Source organism: Chrysemys picta, chromosome 13, assembly GCF_011386835.1.
Source record: "Chrysemys picta bellii isolate R12L10 chromosome 13, ASM1138683v2, whole genome shotgun sequence".
Taxonomy (NCBI): Eukaryota; Metazoa; Chordata; order Testudines; family Emydidae; genus Chrysemys; species Chrysemys picta.
Genome location: NC_088803.1, coordinates 12066510 through 12085432, shown reverse-complemented (window position 1 = coordinate 12085432; position 18923 = coordinate 12066510). Strand labels below are relative to the sequence as shown.

The window sequence follows — 18923 nt, the reverse complement described above, 5'->3', positions numbered from 1 at the left end:
ATGGAGAAAGGAGAAGGGGAAAATCAAACGTCTATCTCAGAATTCATCCTGCTGGGATTTGGGAATCTCCCTGGACTGCAAATTCTGTTCTTCTTGCTATTTCTAGGGATCTACATAGTCACCATGGCTGCGAACTCACTCATTGTTGCACTAGTTGTGGCTGATCAGCACCTTCACAGCCCCATGTACTTCTTCCTGGGGAATTTGTCCTGCTTGGAGATCTGCTACACCTCCACCATCCTGCCCAGGATGCTGGCCAGTTTCTTGACTGGGGACAGAACTGTTTCTGTTACTGGCTGCATGGTTCAGTTTTATTGGTTTGGTGTCCTATTGACTGTTGAGTGTTATCTCCTAGCTTCGATGTCTTATGATCGGTACTTAGCGATATGCAAACCCCTGCACTATGCAACACTTATGAATGTCAGGTTCTGTATGCAGCTAGCAGCTGGATCTTGGCTAAGTTCATTCATCATTCTTGCTATGATAATATATTTGGTGTCACAATTAGCCTTTTGTGGCCCTAATGAAATTGATCATTTCCTCTGTGATCTCACCCAAATGATTAATCTCTCCTGCAGTGACACTGGTCTGGTTAATCTGGTGACCCTCATCTTCTCTTCCACAAACATCATTCTACCATTTCTTTTGACCCTGACATCTTATGCTTATATCATCTCCACCATCCTGAGAATCTCTTCCACCACTGGCAAGCAAAAGGCCTTTTCCACCTGCTCCTCCCATCTTATCGTTGTGACAATTTACTATGGGACTCTAATAACTGTCTACATGTTACCAAACACCGGAGCACTCAGAATCCTGAACAAATTTGTTTCTATCCTTTACACTGTCTTGACACCCCTGATCAATCCCCTCATTTACAGCCTGAGAAACAAAGAGGTAAAGGAGGCCCTGAGGAGAGCCCAGCAGAAATATCGGGTTTCCCATCAATTCTGAGAAATTGATTGAAATCATAGAATCACAGAACTGGATAGAACCATTTTGTGAATGGTGAAATTGACATTTACTGACATTTACTGATAAAAATCTAGGCCTACCGAGCATAGCTATTGGTGTTGTAACACAAAGTCTTTCCAATTTGTATTTAGTAGATTCTCCATTAATTGTTCCAGTCTTAGGAAAATTTCCCTCTTTCTCAAATTAAACAAAAGCAGGTATCTGTTTAGTAGAACTGTGGACAATTCCAATCACACACACACACAATCCACAGACACACATACACACACACCCTCCTGTGGAAAATTTCAGAATATTTTTTTTTCCATTATTTGTTCAAAAAAATGAAAATGCCCAACCTGAAAAATGTTGGTTCTAAATGGGGGTTTACAATTGACACTGGTTCTGACTGCTCATCCTGCAGGAAAACAGATCAAGTAAAAAGTGACCACTTGGTCCAATGAAAAGGTAGTCAAGTATTAAGTGATACTAACATGATTTCCCCCCTTTCTTTTCTTGTGTATTTTAAAAAAATATTCTTAAGACTTTTGACACTGCCAGAAGTCTCCATTCCTGGGATACTATGAAGAGGGTACACATCAGGAATGAAAATTTATAGGAATGGGGCCAAGATATATCCACTTTGCAAAGTGTGTTGGTAGTGGACTTTAACACCTGCCCATACTTTTGAAAGCAGTATTATAAGTAAAGTGATGCTTGTCAGATTTGATACCTTGATACCATGGATCAATTCCATGCAAAGGACACTGTAAAAGCCACTAAATACATTATCAAACTTCATGGCCTGCTATGATTATTAGGGGACAAAACAACAGCAAGGGACAGACAATGAGACAGAAAATATCATAATGCCACTATACAAATCCATAGTACACACACACCTGGAGTGCTGCCTGCAGGTCTGGTTGCCCCCATCTGAAAAAAGATATATTAGAATTGGAAAAGGTACAGAGAAGTGCAACAAAAATGAGTAGGGGTTTGGGACAGCTTCCATATGAGGAGAATTAAAGAGACTAGTGTTCAGATTAGAAAAGAGATGATTAAGGGGGGTATGCTAGAGGTCCATAAAATCATGAATGGTGTGGAGATGGTGAATAAGGAAGTTTTAATTATCCCTTCACATAACACAAGAATTTTACCCAATGAAATTAATAGGCAGGAGGTTTAAAACAAACAAAAGGAAATATTTCTTCACAAAACTCACAGTCAACCTGTGGAATTGTTGCCAGATGATGTTGTGAAGACCAGAAGTATAATTGGGTTCAAAAAAGAGCTAGATAATTTCTTGGAGGACAGTTCCATCAATAGTTATTAGCCAGAATGGTCAGAAACACAACCCAATGTTACATATGTTCCTAAATGTCTGACTGCCAGATACTGAGACTGGTCAATAGGGGATGGATCACTCAATAATTGCCCTATTCTGTTCATTCCCTCTGAAACAGCTGGCACTGGTCACTGTCAAATACATGATACTAGGCTAGATGGACCATTGTTCTGGTCATGGCATGGCCATTCTTATGTTCTTAGTGCCGTTCGCAAATGACCAAGAACTAAATGTTCCATTTTCAAAAGGGACTTAGGCAGTTAGTTGCCTAAGTGTTGTTGAAAGTCAATGGGACTAAGAATCCTAAGTGTGAGAGTCACTTTTACACATGAGACTGGCACCTAAGGTATTTAGGTAATTTATCAAGTTTTACCCATAACAGAGAGCTGCTTATACAGAATACTCCTCAAGCAGTCCCTTCTCATTCATACCAAGATGTGCCCAAACTAATTGCTTCTGCTGATTACAACTCAGACAATATTGTTTGGAGGCACAGGTGATTTCTCATGTAGGCTGGTCCCAAGCTATTGACATCTAACTCCTGGAATCCTACTCTGACAACACTGGGCAGCCAGGGTAGATTCCAGAGCAATGATGTCATGTGATCTTGCCAAGAAAAAACCCTTTAATAAGTAGGCTCCTGCCTTCAGTTTATGGGTGGGACTTTCATAGGAACATGCAATTACTCATATGGGACCAGACTTGACAGTTGCCAGAACCAGATATTTCAGAGGAAGGTGCATGGTCTTATGGGAGGGAGAGGAATTATTTTAACTCAGTACTAATGTGGACACGAGAACGAATGGATATAAACTGGTCGTGGGGAAGTTTAGGCTTGAAATTAGACTAAGGTTTCTGACCGTCAGAGGGGTGAAATATTGGAACAGCCTTCCGAGGGAAACGGTGGGGGCGAAGGACCTGTCTGGTTTTAAGATTAAGCTAGATAAGTTTATGGAGGGAATGGTTTAATGGGATAACATGATTCTAATCAAATGAACAGCATGCCATCACTGGTAAATAGTATCAATGGCCAATGAGGGTCTGGCTGGAGAGTCTTGCCTACATGCTCGGGGTTCTACTGATCACCATATTTGGGGTCGGGAAGGAATTTTCCTCCAGGGTAGATTGGCAGAGGCCCTGGAGGTTTTTCGCCTTCCTCCGTAGCATGGGGCAGGGGTCGCTAGCTGGAGGATTCTCTCCTACTTGAAGTCTCTAAACCACAGGATTTGGGGACTTCAACAGCAGAGTCAAGGGAAAGGGTTGGGATGGCTTTGTAGCCTGCATCATGCGGGAGGTCAGACTAGATGATCATAATGGTCCCTTCTGTCATAGTCCTCTTAAATTCTATGAGTCTATGAGTCTATGAAAACCTGGAGTTATCAGTTATAGGATAATGTATCTTCTAACCTCTAATATTTGGCAATCCAATCCCATACACATCAAACCATCTATCTACATCAATACTTACCCATCCATCCATCCATCCATCCATCCATCCATCCATCCATCCATCCATCCATCCATCCATCCATCCATCCATCCACAAACACCTCTTTCTCTCTCTCTCTTTCTCTCTCACTTTTCCCATACACACCCATCCATCCTTCTATCCAGCCCTCCATCAATCTATTTATCTATCACCATAAACACCCACCTCTCTCTATATAAAATCATGACTGGTGTGGAGAAAGTAAATAAGAAAGTGTTATTTACTCCTTCTCATAACACAAAAACTAGGGGTCACCAAATGAAATTAATAGGCAGCAGGTTTAAAACAAATAAAAGGAAGTATTTTTTCACACAACACACATTCACTCAGTGGAACTCTTTGCCAGAGGATGTTGTGAAAGCCATGACCAAAACATGGTTAAAAAAAAACCAGATAAGTTCAAGGAGGATAGGTCCATGGCTATTAGCCAGGATGGGCAGGGATGGTGTCCCTATCCTTTGTTTGCCAGAAGCTGGGAACGGACAACAGGGGATGGATCATGTGATGATTCCCTGTTCTGTTCATTCCCTCTGGGGCACCTGGCATTGGCCACTGTCGGTAGACAGGATACTGGGCTAGATGGACCTTTGGTCTGACCCAGTATGGCCTTTCTTATGTTCCTATGTTCATATATATAAAATAGTTCCTCATACACTTCTTTCTCTCTTTTTATTCTCATACACATCAATTCATCTATATTTCTATACTCAAATCTATCTGTCTATCTATCTATCATCTAATCTAGGTACTTCCATGGCTTTCATCACCACAGTAGCTGAGAGTCAGATGCAAATAACATACTCAGATTGAGTAGTGCCTAATTGCATCCATGTTTCCATTGATTTCAAAGGAGTAACTCTAGAAGTATCATCCTACTCAGTATGAATTTTGTCCTCGGTGTCTAGAGTATCTATATACAGGAGGCTACATATTTGGGGGATTATCAATGTTACGGGTGTAGCTAGTAATATTTTGAGAGAATGAGACTGTACTGAGGAGTGGATTTGATGCCTGGAATACAACATGGTATCACGGCAGAGAATTGTTGCTAACATTTTAGAGTGTGTCAGGTATCAGATCCACACCTCAGATATCAAGTGTTATGAATAAAATAAAGGTAAATATATTACTCAACTCAGATGGAATTGGCCTGTTGTATGTACATATGTCACAGTGTCAATTACCTCACCCTAGTGCCCAGTTCCATTATGCCTTAGTTTCACGTCACTCATTGATAGCTCTGTGGGCTTGGTAGCTTTCTGAAGTCCTGCAGCTGTGATAGAGAATGTCCAGGAAATATGCAGGGTAACTTCAGTTACAATGGTTTGAAAAGGATACATGAATAGGGCTGGCCAAAATATTTCTTCCGAATGCTTTCCACCTCATCTTGTATTGGTATTTTGCATAGCTCATATGTGAAATGTCTATTTATCTTTTGCTTATCTTGGCACCACCTCTTAACAAAAAAATAATGTGTTTCATAGTCATGTGGATATGCCACATGCTTTGAAGTCAGGACCCCTGGATTCTGCTCCTCGCTCTGCCTCAAACTGCTGGGTGATCCCAAGTCCGGTCCACATTCTATGCCTCTGTTTACCCACCTGTAAAACAGCAACATTGACACTTACCTGCTCCTAAGAAGTACATTGAGAATTATGAAATAAAATGGCCTTGTAGGTGCTCAGTACAATTAATAAAGTGATGGATGTGTATTTCTCACTCATTGAGTTCTACACACACACACACACACACACACACACACACACACACACAGAGGAAATGACAAAGTGGAAGATTTCCCATGAGGTTTATAGGGAGATTGCAATGGCTTTGATGTTTACACTAGTTTTAACAAGGAAGCTGGTGATAATTCCCCCCTGCAGGCAATTTAAAAGTGATCCTGACCAGCAGCTTCATGGGAGATCCCGACTGCCACAAGAACCTACAAATTCTGTAAGAATAGGGCAGGGGGCATTAACATTCTGTGTGATATACACAGGAGCATGAATCAAGTAAGAGCAGCGCAGCCTGTCAGCAAGCTGAAGGTATCTTTGCAGAAAAAATGTGAGCGTGTGACACCCTGAGGGTGGAAAGCAGATCCTGATTCCTACACCCATCAGCGGAGAGGACAGTGCATCATGCTGAGGATTAAAACAAATCTGATCGTTCCTGGGTCAAATCCTGGGCAATTTTACATAGGTAAGAAAACACAACATACTTGAAAGTAGAGCAGCCAGAGCTCCTAATGCTGCTGAAATGAGACCCTGGAGAGAGTGGCTGGGAAAACTGAGGTACGGCTGCTCTGTTGCAGCAGGGCATCAGCAGACGTTTTCCTTGCAGTACCACAAACAGAGATTCACAGACATCAGCTGGGTTACAGGGTGTGACTTGGGGCAGAATGGGTGTGAGGATTCCTAGGTGAGTCACTGAGTCAATGGGAGTGAGAAGCATCTCTCTGTGTGTCTGCCTGGGGGCTGGGGGTGTTCTCTTTGTGCCCAGAGTCAGTTTCCCTATCACTGTGAGGGTCAGTGCACTAAGCAATGAATGAGTATTCAGTTACACTAGCCAGTTTGCAATGTGCAAGAGATGCCTCTTACAGATCTTAAGCATTATTTCTTGTAACATCCTTCCTGTGCCAATGTTGGTGTATAGGATGGAAACCAGTCTCTTCCATTCCTCTCTCTCATTTGCTGCTGTTGATTCCTTGTGCTCTATATTGCATTGAGGTTGACTTTCTTCCCCACCCAGCTAAGGGCTCTTCTTAAATTTCTCTTGGTTGTCCTAACTTCTTCACACCAGTTGGTTTCTACTTGAGACATCATTGCTCTGGAATCATGTGGGAGTTAATAAGAACCTAAGAATGGCCTTACTGGGTCATACCAAAGGTCCATCTAGCCCATTATCCTGTCTTCTGACAGTGTCCAATGCCATATGCTTCAGGGGGAATGAACATAATAGGTAATCATCAAGTGATCCATCCTATGTTACTCATTCCCAGCTTCTGGCAAACAGAGGCTAAGGTCACTATCCCTACCCATGCCCCAAATATGTGTATTGCTTCCTTCTGATTCTGGTGGAAACAGCCTGCTGGTTGGTGAGATCTTGGATCCCTTTCTTGGTGACGAAGTCTTTCCCACCAACACCCAGAATCTTTCACAGGCACTTATTTCCAAAGGTATCTAGGTTTCTGTCTAAGGTTCTAGTAGCTCTTCACCTCTCACAGCTGCATGTTAGCACCGAGTTTATGTTTCAACTGAAAAAATCTCTGTTTTGTTCTGGTGCTGTGTATCTTTGATTTCCATACATTGCTGAGTTTAGTGAATGTTATGGCTGCCTATCCTATCCCTTCCTTCTTGAAGGCTAATATTGTGCTACCAAGGTAGGTGAACTTCCTTGATATTTTTGCATTCTCCTGTGATGCTACTGCTTGACCTCTGGATTTCCAGGATGTATGTTTTCGCGTAACTAGTTCTGAGCCCCACTCGGCCTGCTATTTATGTCATTCTCCTGTCTTTTTTGTAACTTTTCATGGGTATCACTCAGTAGTGAAATATCAGCATAGCAAAGCATCGGCAGAAGGCAACTGTTTAGAAGACCTAGACTTTGTTGATGATATTGCACTATTGAGCGACGCACCCAAAAAGTTATAAACTTTGACATAAGCTAACAATTAAATGTCGGGGGGAGTGAGGGGGATTCCCCATATATATGATATCATTCCATTGTGCGAGCTAAAATATTCTTCTGTAGTCTCTGGTATGGGCCACATTTTAACACAGGATCCCTACTTAGATGGATCCCTGCTCTGTTCTGCTGTGACATTACCAGCATTGATTAGAGAATCTCAAATGTCTCAGCCCTTCACGGATTCCTCTTTCAACTTTCATTTACTTGATTGGGTGAAACTCTATCAGCTTAAATAGCAAAGGAAATTCCTCCTTTGTTTTCTCCTTCTAGATACAACTCATGGAGAAAGAAGAGGGGAAAAACATACATTTATCACAGAATTCATTCTCTTGGGATTTGGGAATGTCCAGAACTGCAGCTTCCTCTATTCCTGTTGTTTCCAGTGATCCCTGTTGTGACCATGTGTGGCAACACCCTCATCATCGTGCTAGTTGTGGTGGATCAGCAACTTCACACCCCCATGTACTTCTTCCTGGGGAACTTGTCCTTTGTGGAGACCTGCTACAGCTCAGCCATCCTGCCCAGGATGTTGGCCAGTCTCCTGACTGGGGACAGAACCACTTCTGTCAGGGGGTGCTTTGTACAATTTTATTGTTTTGGTTTCATTTAATGGAGGAATGTTACATTTTAGCCATGATGTCTTATGACAGATATTTAGCGATATGTAAACCTCTGCATTATGCAGCTCAAATGAATTCCAGGTTCTGCCTCCAGCTCATGACGGGCTGTTAGATAAGTGGATTCCTAGTTAGCACAATAGGAATGTTTTTGATGTCACTGTCAACTTTCTGTGGCCCCAATGAAATTGACCATTTCCTTTGTGAATTCACCCCAGTGATTACACTCTCCTGTAGCAACACCAGCCTGGCTGAACTGGTGAGTTCCCTCATCTCCTCCATAGACACCCTGTCAGCGTTTCTCCCACCCTGACCTCTTATATTCATATCATCTCCACAATCCTGAGAATCCCTTCCAAAAGGCCTTTTCTCCCCTTTTCTATGGGACCCTCATTATTGTCTATGTGCCAACCAACACCAATGAACTTAGAGACCTGCACAAATTGTTCTCTGTCTTCTATACCATCCTGACTCCCCTGGTCAATCCGCTCATCTACAGCCTGAGAAACAAAGTGGTCAAGGAGGCCCTGAGAACAGCTCTCAGGAATAGGATCATATTCATAAGAATTGAGCTTCGTTTAATGACAGGAAGATCAATTACTCTGGGTTGACTCAAGCAAAAGAGACTAAATCTCCATGTGTTCTAGGTTTGGCCACTCAGGGTAATTAGCACTCAGTAGCCATCTTAGTTTAAATGGGATAATGCCAATGAAGCAAATAGAGCCATGCAACAACCTGGTCTGATGAGTTTTTGGAGCTATATCTATCACTCAGTTTCCAGAGTGGTGCATTTACTTCTTAATTTGGTGTTAAGGCAGGGCTGATGGTTATTTGGGGTCATGCAGATATTGGTTCTTGGTGACAGAAATCATGTGTGGTGTGGAGAAGATTGTAGAGAGTGCAAGGTGGAAAATTCAACCCAGCTCTGTAAGTACTAAAAATACATAGTTTGGTGTACTTTTATAATAGCCGTTTTATGTGTATTGCTATTTATTGGACATTGGGGTAGTTTGGCAGCAAAGAAATATCATTATATGGTAAATGAGGAAATCACATTAAAATTCATTCATTCATTCATTCATTCATTCATTCATAAATTCATTCATTAATGACTAACTGAAAGGTCTCAAAATTTAATTGTAAATAGGGAATCATCTTCAAGAGCATGTGTTCCTAGTGGGTGCCTGAGGAATTGGTTCTTAGTCCTATGCTATTCTAAATTTGTATCTGTGACCTGGAGGAGAACATAAAACCATCACTGATAAAGTTTGCAGATGTCATAAAAATTGCAGAGGTGGTAAATAATGAAGAGGACACGTCAGTGATACAGAAATATCTGGATCACTTAGTAAGCTTGGCACTAGCAAACAATAGGTGTTTTAATACAGATACATATAAAGTTATATATCTAAGAACAAAGAATGTAGGCCATACTTACAGGATGGAGGATTCTTTCATGGGAAGCAGTGACTCTGAAAAAAGATCCGTGTGACATGATGGGTAAACAGCAGAACACGAGCTCCTAGCTGTGATGTTGTGGTGACATTTTGGACAAAAGGGGCAAATGCAATCTTTGGATGAATTGACAGAGAAATCTTGAGAAGGAGGAAAGAGGTTATTTTACCTCAGTTTTTGGCATTGGTGTGACCACTGTTGGAATATTGTTTCCAGTTCTGGTATCCACAGTGGAAAAAGAATGTTGTTAAATTGGAGAGGATTCAAAGAAGAACCACAAGAATGATTAAAGGATTAGGAAACCTGCCTTATAGTGATAGTCTCTAGGAGCTCAATCTATTTCTCTTAAGAAAGAGAAAAGTAAGGGGTGATTTGATCACAGTCTATAAGTACCTCTAAAAGGAACAAATATTTGCTAATAGAGGGCTATTCAATTTAGCAGGCAAAGGTATAAAAATCCCATGGCTGGAAGTTCAATGTGGGTAATTAATCATTGGGACAACTTACAAGAGATTCTGGTGGATTCTGTGTCACTGTCAATTTTTAAACAAGAATGGATGTTTTGTTTTGTTTTTCCTAAGAGATCAGCTCTTGTTCAATCAGAAGTTATTTCAGGGAAGTCCTACGGCGTGTATTACACAGGACATGTGACTACATAAATACAATGATATTCTCTTCTGTCCTTAGAATTTATGAAATCATAAATGGATTGGATGGATACTGGAACTAATGCTAACCATTTTCACTTCATTTCCAATACAGAATAGGTCAATTCTAGCATGAAAGAGCCAACTGCATTCTGGTTAATTATCTGGATTCTAAAAGTTGGTAATAAATGTATGGTGCTCACATGAATTCAGATGTGGGAATGAATCAGTCTGGCATAAATCGCAATGGAAGTAAAATCTAGGCTGACCCTACCTCATGCCAGTGGGAGCTTCCTCGGGGCATGTGAGGACATACTAAGCTTTGGGATGGCTTCATTCTCATTTGCAAGTTTATACTGCCCTCACTGCAAACATAACGTTCATGTGTTCTGCATTCCACACAGTGAAATTTGAGATTTTAATTACATATTTAATCTGCTTCTCTGCTCTGATTAGGTTGGGAGAACTCCACATTTTGTGTAGCACTGGAATTCAATTCCTGTGGGTAGGTGTCAAGGCTGTATCCCCACTTTGAACTTTAGGGTACAAATGTAGGGGCCTGCATGAAAACTTCTAAGCTTAACTAGCAGCTTAGCCCTGGTCCGCTGCCACCATTTCCAATGGATTCCCTCCCTGGGAAGCCTTGAAAAACCTTCACCAATTCCCTGGTGAATACAGATCCAAACCCCTTGGATCTTAAAACAAGGAGAAATTAACCATCCCCCCTCCTTCCTCCCACCAACTCCTGGTGAATCAAGATCCAAACCCCTTCGATCTTAAAACAAGGAAAAATCAATCAGGTTCTTAAAAAGAAGGCTTTTAATTAAAGAAAAAGGTAAAAATCATCTCTGTAAAATCAGTATGGAAAATAACCTTACAGGGTAATCAAACTTAAAGAGCTCAGAGGACTCCCCTCTAGTCTTAGGTTCAAAGTACAGCAAACAAAGATAAACACTCTAGTAAAAGGTACATTTACAAGTTGACAAAACAAAGGAAAACTAACATGCCTTGCCTGGCTATTTACTTACAAGTTTGAAATAGGAGAGACTTGTTTAGAAAGATGTGAAGAACCTGGATTGATGTCTGGTCCTTTTCAGTCCCCGAGAGCGAACGCACTCCCAAACAAAGAACACAAACAAAAGCCTTCCCCCCACCCCAAGATTTGAAAGTATCTTGTCCCCTTATTGGTCCTTTAGGTCAGATGCCAGCCAGGTTACCTGAGCTTCTTAACCCTTTACAGGGAAAAGGATTTTGCAGTCTCTGGCCAGGAGGGATTTTATAGTACTGTACACAGGACAGCTGTTACCCTTCCCTTTATAGTTATGACAGTAGGTTTGGCTTATTAAATTATTTTGCCTTTCATCTTGGTGTCAAAGCTTCCTATGAAATTTTATATTGGGGACAATTGTGATGGTTTTCATATTTTTAACATGTGTTATCATTGGGCTTGGCAGAATTCATTTTTAATATATATTTAGACAGATAATGATGTTTATTTTGATGTATTTGATTTCCTATTTTTATCTATTTAAATTTTCAGAGTTGCACAAAATTATTGGTTTTAAGCATTTTTTTCAATTTTTATTGATTCAGATTTTTAGAATTGTGGGAAATTTTGGGGGGAGAGACAATAGTTTGTTAACCCAATAATTATTAATGAAAATAAACATTGAGAGTCAAAAAGTTAAAACTTTATAAGCATTAAAACACAAATTGTCAACAAAATGTCACAATATACAATCTAAATATCCTTAAATCAAACTCTAATAAGTTCTCAAGCAGCATTTTTGGTACTTTGCTTCTCTGTACATTTCAATTATTATCGATGTAAATGTTTTTCATCAGTGTGTATGCGTACAGCGAAATCAATATCTTCCAACATTTACTGATAACTTCTGAGCCTTCCAACCTACTAATAATGCATGATGGATTCCTGGCTATCAAAACAAAATATGTGACATTAATGTTTTCTGTTGAAACAACTCTTTATACTAAAGAACATTAGAATATCAAGAAAAAAACACTAAGTATGGGTGACAGCCTGCACACTTATGCCTTGTGAGGTATCAATTGAAAACTCATCATTTGCTGATCATTATTGTTCTGGTCAAATGTGTGTGGGAACATTGTATGTAAAGTTGTAAGATTCTACTGTATGATGTTACTAAGGCATATATCAAATCTGGGGAAACAGCCACAAACTGGTTTCCAGAACAAAGCAAGATGATGCCTCAGCCAGGTGTCAACAAGATCAAATGGCCTATCACCTGGTCAAGTGACCATTCTTTGGCAGGAAGAAGGGTGTCAGCAAGAAATTTACATCCTGACAGAGAAACAGCTGGAGCTTCTCATCTCCACAGACTTATTGTCACCTGAAATGATTTTCAAAGTGAAAGGGAGTTATAAGAAAGGGGAACATATGCCCCTCACCAAATATTCTTCCTCCATTTCTCTCTGCTCACCACTTTAGCAACACAAAAACAAAGAAAGACAAGGAAAGAAGCATCACACTGTGGGAGGGCCCTGGCTGAAAAGCATCCAGCTAGTACAACTGGAAAAACATGAGATGAGAGAAATCTTTGCTTTGAATTCACTTAGCTTATTAAGTTAGGTATTAGCGTATGCTTTACATTGTATTGCTTTGTAACCAATACTGACTTTTATGCCTCATTAGATATAGTCACTTAAAATCTGTCTTTCTGTAGTTAATAAATTTGTTTTATTGTTTTATCTAAACCAATGTGTGTTTGGATTGAAGTGTTTGGGGAATTTGATTTGGAATAACATATCATAGCATATAATTTTCTATTAATGAAATGACAGACTTTCTATGAGCTTGTATTGTCCAGGGAGGTTCTGGGCAGTACAAGAGACACATTTCTGGAGACAAGTCTGGGAGTGGGAATTTACTGATGTCTCTCTGCGGTATAATTCATGAGTAGCTGGCTAGAGCACTCACATAGCATAGTTGGGAATGATTTACCTGCTGGAGGCTGTATTTGTGCAAACCAGGAGTGGTTGCTCTCTTGGAAAGTCAGTGTAAAAGGTACCACAGGCTGAAGAATTGAGGGGACACAGCTGTTCAACAGTCCAGACTGTATCCTGTGGAATGTCACAGTACAGAGTCATAGAATCATAGGACTGGAAAGGACCTTGAGAAGTCATCTAGTCCAGTCGCCTGCACTCATGGCAGTACTAAGTATTATCTAGACTATTCCTGACAGGTGTTTGTCCAACCTGCTCTTAAAAACCTTCAAAGATGGAGATTCCACAACCTCCCTAGGAAATTTATTCCAGTGCTTAACCACCCTGACAGGTAGGAAGTTTTTCCTAATGTCCAATGTAAATCTCCGTTGCTGCAATTTAAGCCCATTGCTTCTTGTCCTATCCTCAGAGGTAAAGAAAAACAATTTCCCCCAACCTCCTTGTAACAATCTTTTATGTACTTGAAAACTGTTATTATGTCCGCTCTCAGTCTACTCTTTTCCAGACTAAACAAACCCATTTTTTTTCAATCTTCCCTATTAGGTCATGTTTTCTAGACCTTTAATCATTTTTGCTGCTCTCTGGACTCTCTCCAATTTGTCCATATCTTTCCTGAAATGTGGCACCCAGAACTGGACACAATACTCCAGTTGAGGCCTAATCAGTGCAGAGTAGAGCGGAAGAATTACTTCTCATGTCTTGCTTACAACACTTCTGCTAATACATCACAGAAAGATGTTCACTTGTTTGTAACAGCATTACACTGTTGACTGTTGACTCATATTTAGCTTGTGGTCAACTATGGCCCCCAGACCCTTTCCGCAGTACTCCTTCCTGGGCAGTCATTTCCAATTTTGAATGCGTGCAATTGATTGTTCCGTCCTAAATAGAGTACTTTGCATTTGTCCTTATTTAATTTCATCCTATGTTCTTCAGACCAGTTCTCAAGTTTGTCCAGATCATTTTGATTTTTTATCCTATCCTCCAAAGCACTTGCAACCCCTACCAGCTGGTATCGTCCACAAACTTTATAAGTGTACTCTCTATGCCATTTTCTAAATCATTGATGAAGATACAGAAACAGACCCAGAACCGATCCTTGCGGGACCCCACTCATTATCTCCTTCCAGCATGCCTATGAACCACTGATAACACCTCTCTGGGAATGTTTTTTCAATCAATTTTGCACCCACCTTATAGTAGCTCCATCTATGTTGCATTTCCCTAGTTTGTTTATGCAAAGGTCATGCGAGGCAGTATCAAAAGCTTTATTAAAGTCAAGATATACCACGTCTACTGCTTCCCCCCATCCACAAGGCTTGTTACCCTATCAAAGAGAGCTATCAGGTTGGTTTGACATGATTTGTTCTTGACAAATCCATGCTGGTTGTTATTTATCACCTTATTATCTTCTAGATGTTTTTATGTGTGGAGAAAATGCTACTAAATTTTAGATTTGAAAAGTGACAGCATCTGTTGGGGTATCCTATGTCTTCAGACACGACCAAGGACACACACAGGAACACATGGAGACTGGAGTCTTTAGTTACAGCTCAGTTTATTGTAGCAGAAGTTCAGCTACACCCTACAGAAGCATAGCTGTACCACCCGTTTACCTCCACCACATCCTGAGGAGTGAACACAGAGATCCTTTTGTGTTTCCCCTTTATTGTAATCATCAGCCCTCCTCCGGTGGGCAGTTCTGGTCTCAGTCTCGGCCCAATAATTGCCCTCTAATTTCCATGCTAAATCCTCCCTCCCGTTTATGTTTACCCTCACTCATGACCATTGTTGCCATATAAAGGGGTGTTATTGAGCACTTAGTTATTTTTGTCAGTGAACACCTGTAGGTTTGTGATTTGGGGGTTTTCCGTGTGCGTCTTCCGCCGGTAGCTTACCAGAAAGACTTAATGTCAGATGGAGCCAGTCCCCCAACCCCCCACAGCATCTTTCATCTTGAAGCTCACTGGGTTAAATTTTCAAAAGTGTCTAAATGACTTAGAAGCAAGAATCACATTGTTTTTAATTGAGGCTTGGATTTCTAAGTGCCCAAGTTAGATCTGAAAATTGGACGTAGGCTTTTAAGTTATGCTGGCACTTCTGAAAATTCTACCTATTGATTAGTACCTTAGGGCCAGATATTTAGATGTTAGATGTATTTAGATGCCTAGTTGGATTTTCAGAAACATGTAGGTGCTCACAATTCATTGATGTCAATGGGTGTTAGGTGCTTAGATGCTATTAAAAACCCCACTAGGTGGCTAAACAGCAACAAAAAAATGGCCCTTACTCCTTATGATTTCAATTCAAATTAATACAGAAGAACTAATTCAGTATGACTGTGGCTGAACCACTAAGCAACAGATATCACAGTATAACTAGATTCAACGTCCATGGGGAAGGTAGGGTACCAAAAAGTTTTGATTTTCATGTTCTGTCTGGCCTGCAGCCATGCCTGATGGTTAAGGCTACAGTTTTGCACAAATATCATAGTGTTCAAAGTAATTGTGAATTGGAATGAAGTCCATGACCTCAGTGGCAGTTCCTGTCCTGTGGGAGTGGGACTAATTCTCCATTCAGGGTTCTGTGACCTGGCCCATGTGGTCACAGTGCCACTCAGTTTTGGTGTGTCCACCCCTCCATAGATGGAGACAGAGGGACAGAGGGCCAAATTTGATTGGCATCATTACAGAGCCACTCAGATTTGACTTATCCATCCCTCTGTGTCCCTTCATCCTGAACAGCAGTAAAAGAAGGGGTGCCTATGGTTTATACCATAGGAGAACCAGGAACAGGGGCACAATGAAGGGGCAAGCCCCCTCTTTGGCTAGCTCTGAATGGAGGCCCACCCACAGCCTACTCTTCCGCCCATGCCCATCAAGTCCAAAGGACCCATTGCCCACACAGGACAAAATAGGACAAGCCATCAGCATCCCTGCTGAATGGGCAGCCCCTGCTTGATTTCCGATGATGTGGGCTGGGAGGTGTGGACCCAACACTTCCCCAGTACTCCAGTCACAGCCTTCCTTGTGCCCCTGAAAGACGTACCACAATGCCATTGCAGTTCTCAGAAAAAGTGCTGGATGCTGTTCCAGTAGAGCATTTAGGCCCCACTTGAGCACTGGTTGTTTTTTGGGTGTTGAGATGCAAAAGAGGAGAATCCAGCACTTCCCTTTTGGAGTTTGTTCCTGTGGTTAATCAACCTTCCTGTTAGAAATGGGTGCCTTATTTCTCCTTTCAATTTGTTTTGCTTCAGATATGAGTGGTTGGTTCTGCCTTTCTCTACTAGCTTAAAGAGCCATGCTATTTTCTCCTCATGAAGGAATGTTTACAGTGTAATCAAGTCTTCTATCAATCTCCTCTTTGGTAAGCTGAACAGATTGAGCTCTTTAAGTCTATCATTGTAAAGTGTTTCTCTGGGTCTTCTCGGAACCCTCTCTAGATTTTCAACATCCCTTTTAAAATGTGCACTCCAACCAGAACTGTATGCAGAATTCAAATATCGATCTCACCAATGAAATCTATAGGTGGTAAATCATCTTTACTCCTATTCTCTAATTTCTTTCCTGATGTATTTACATCTCCTTATCAAATTTCTACATTCAGAACTTCTAGTTTACATCGATTGCTACCAACTGCCTCATTTTTCCATTTAAAAAAAATATTTCTGCTTCCTTCCACTGAACCAGGATGGGGTTTTAGCCAAAGTGTTCATAGATACTTTAACCCTCTGCAAACTGCATCTAATTTGCTACATCTGCTTTTATCCTCCATGGCCGAATGGGACCTGGAATCACAAGAAACTACATACAGAATCATGGTGGACCAAATTCAGTGGTTTTAGTAAATAAATAAATAAATTAAATAAATCACAATATTTGCAAACCAGAGTCTTATTTTTTTAGATTGGGATGTTCAAATATATTCAAAGGGATTTGAGCACTTAATTCCCTTAGGATCACTGCTTTGTTTACTTATTTTCCCAGCAGCTCTTGTCTGCACAATAATGCTTGACTTTCATCTCTGTAGGGAATGCTTGGCTTGTTATTCACAGACCAGTAACCCTCCTGTTGTTCAGACATTCTGCCCCACAGGAGCCATCTAGAGAATGGAAATTGGTTTCCCCCCATGGAGTGAATATCATAAAAAGGCTCATTTGTGCCACAGATTCAGCACAACCTTCCAGATATTTAAGTTAATAGGAGCTCGCATCTCTCTTCCTTTCTGAACAGACAGAAATACCTGCTATTTCTCCTCAGTGCCCTTTCATGCCAGCAATTGTTATTGTTTCCATTAAAAGAAGGACCAAAACCACCCTGGCTGAGCTCTAAGGAAACAGGATGAGAGAGTCACCAAGGGTAAGATTTTCAAATGGCCTCAAACTCCTTTAAAAAGCTTCTGACTCCACAAAGCCAAGTAGCCATATCAGCCAATACTTGCAAGACAGCCTGGCTCAGTGAGTAGAGCACCGGGTTACAAATCAGGAGAGCTGGGGTCTGTTCCCCCCTTCTGCCATGATTAGCTGGTGTAAGACTTTGGAAAACTTGTTTCCCCTTTCTCAGTCTTGTTTGTTTAGGCTGGTTCTTCAGGGCAGGGATTGTCTCACTCTGCGTTTGTGCAGAGACTAGCACAGAGGGGCCTAGGTACTACAATAGGCAGCATATGGAAAAAGTCCTTCTCTCACCCTGCCCTCTTATCAAATCTTGGGGGGGGGTTTTGTGTTACACTGTCGTTTGAGAGGAGGGAGTGTCGGGGAGCAAGGGATGAGGATATGGGGGACAAATTCATGCAAAGAGGGGCTGTCAGACTGACAGATCTGATGCATTCATTGCCTTTGGGCAGTTGATTCCACGGCCAAGATGTTCAATCACAGGAACCAAAAGAAGCTATGATGATATATGGCATTAGATAACCCCCCAAAACTGAGACAAGTTTATAGGCTGGGACTTTCAAAAAGACCTAACGGCTCTCGGTGCCAGCCTCATATTGAAAGTCACAGGTATATGGGTGCCTAACTTCCAGCCCATAATCCATATTTAGCACCCAGCAGCAACCTGGCTGTGTAACATCTGTTTGATCCACAGCAGAGTAGAAAGAGCAGCCCAACGCAGATGAGCCTGTGGGAAGCTCCTGTCTTCTTTCATTCCCCTCATCTCTTGACTAGCAGCCGTCTGCTGCCAGCTCATGTAGTTTGTTGTGTAGTTTAAGTAGTAAGAGCTCGGGGTTCAGGGTTAAACCCTGCTGAGGCGGCATGAGGGGGGGCTATTATACCTGCACAGAATAGTTAATGCACAAAAGAACATTATTTAAGTTGCAAAGTCAAATACTACACTCAGCAGCTGGGAAATGCCAGATTCTACAACTGCTGTGCAACCTTAACGCTGCCCCCCTGTGCGTATGCATTATGATACTCTCTTTCGTTGCTTGATCATATGCTATTTTGTTCCACAAGGGAGCTGTCCTGTTCAGTGCATAGGATGGATGCAGAAGGGGCAGAATTATGGCTCCATGGGCAACTGTATACCATCTGGCTTGACTTTGCAACTTAAAAATTCACCCAGTTTGCAAACTGATGCAGACGACTCTGTATCAGCAACCTGTCCTCTTCATTATTTACAACTCCACATTTTATGATTTTTCTATGTTTAACCCTGAGAATTCTTTTAAAAGCCAACAGCCTTTTTCATGCTGTGTATCTGTACATTTATTGTCCTATATATATATCAACTAAAAAAAGTTTC

The 18923-nt window shown here is 41.2% G+C and overlaps 1 protein-coding gene across 1 annotated transcript; it reads left to right on the top strand.

Moving 5' to 3' along the window:
• On the top strand, positions 1–954 carry LOC101950461 (olfactory receptor 11A1). Its single transcript, XM_024111531.1, has one exon. It carries the CDS (start codon positions 1–3, stop codon positions 952–954), a length of 954 nt encoding a protein of 317 aa, XP_023967299.1.
• The last annotated feature ends 17969 nt before the right edge of the window (positions 955–18923 follow it).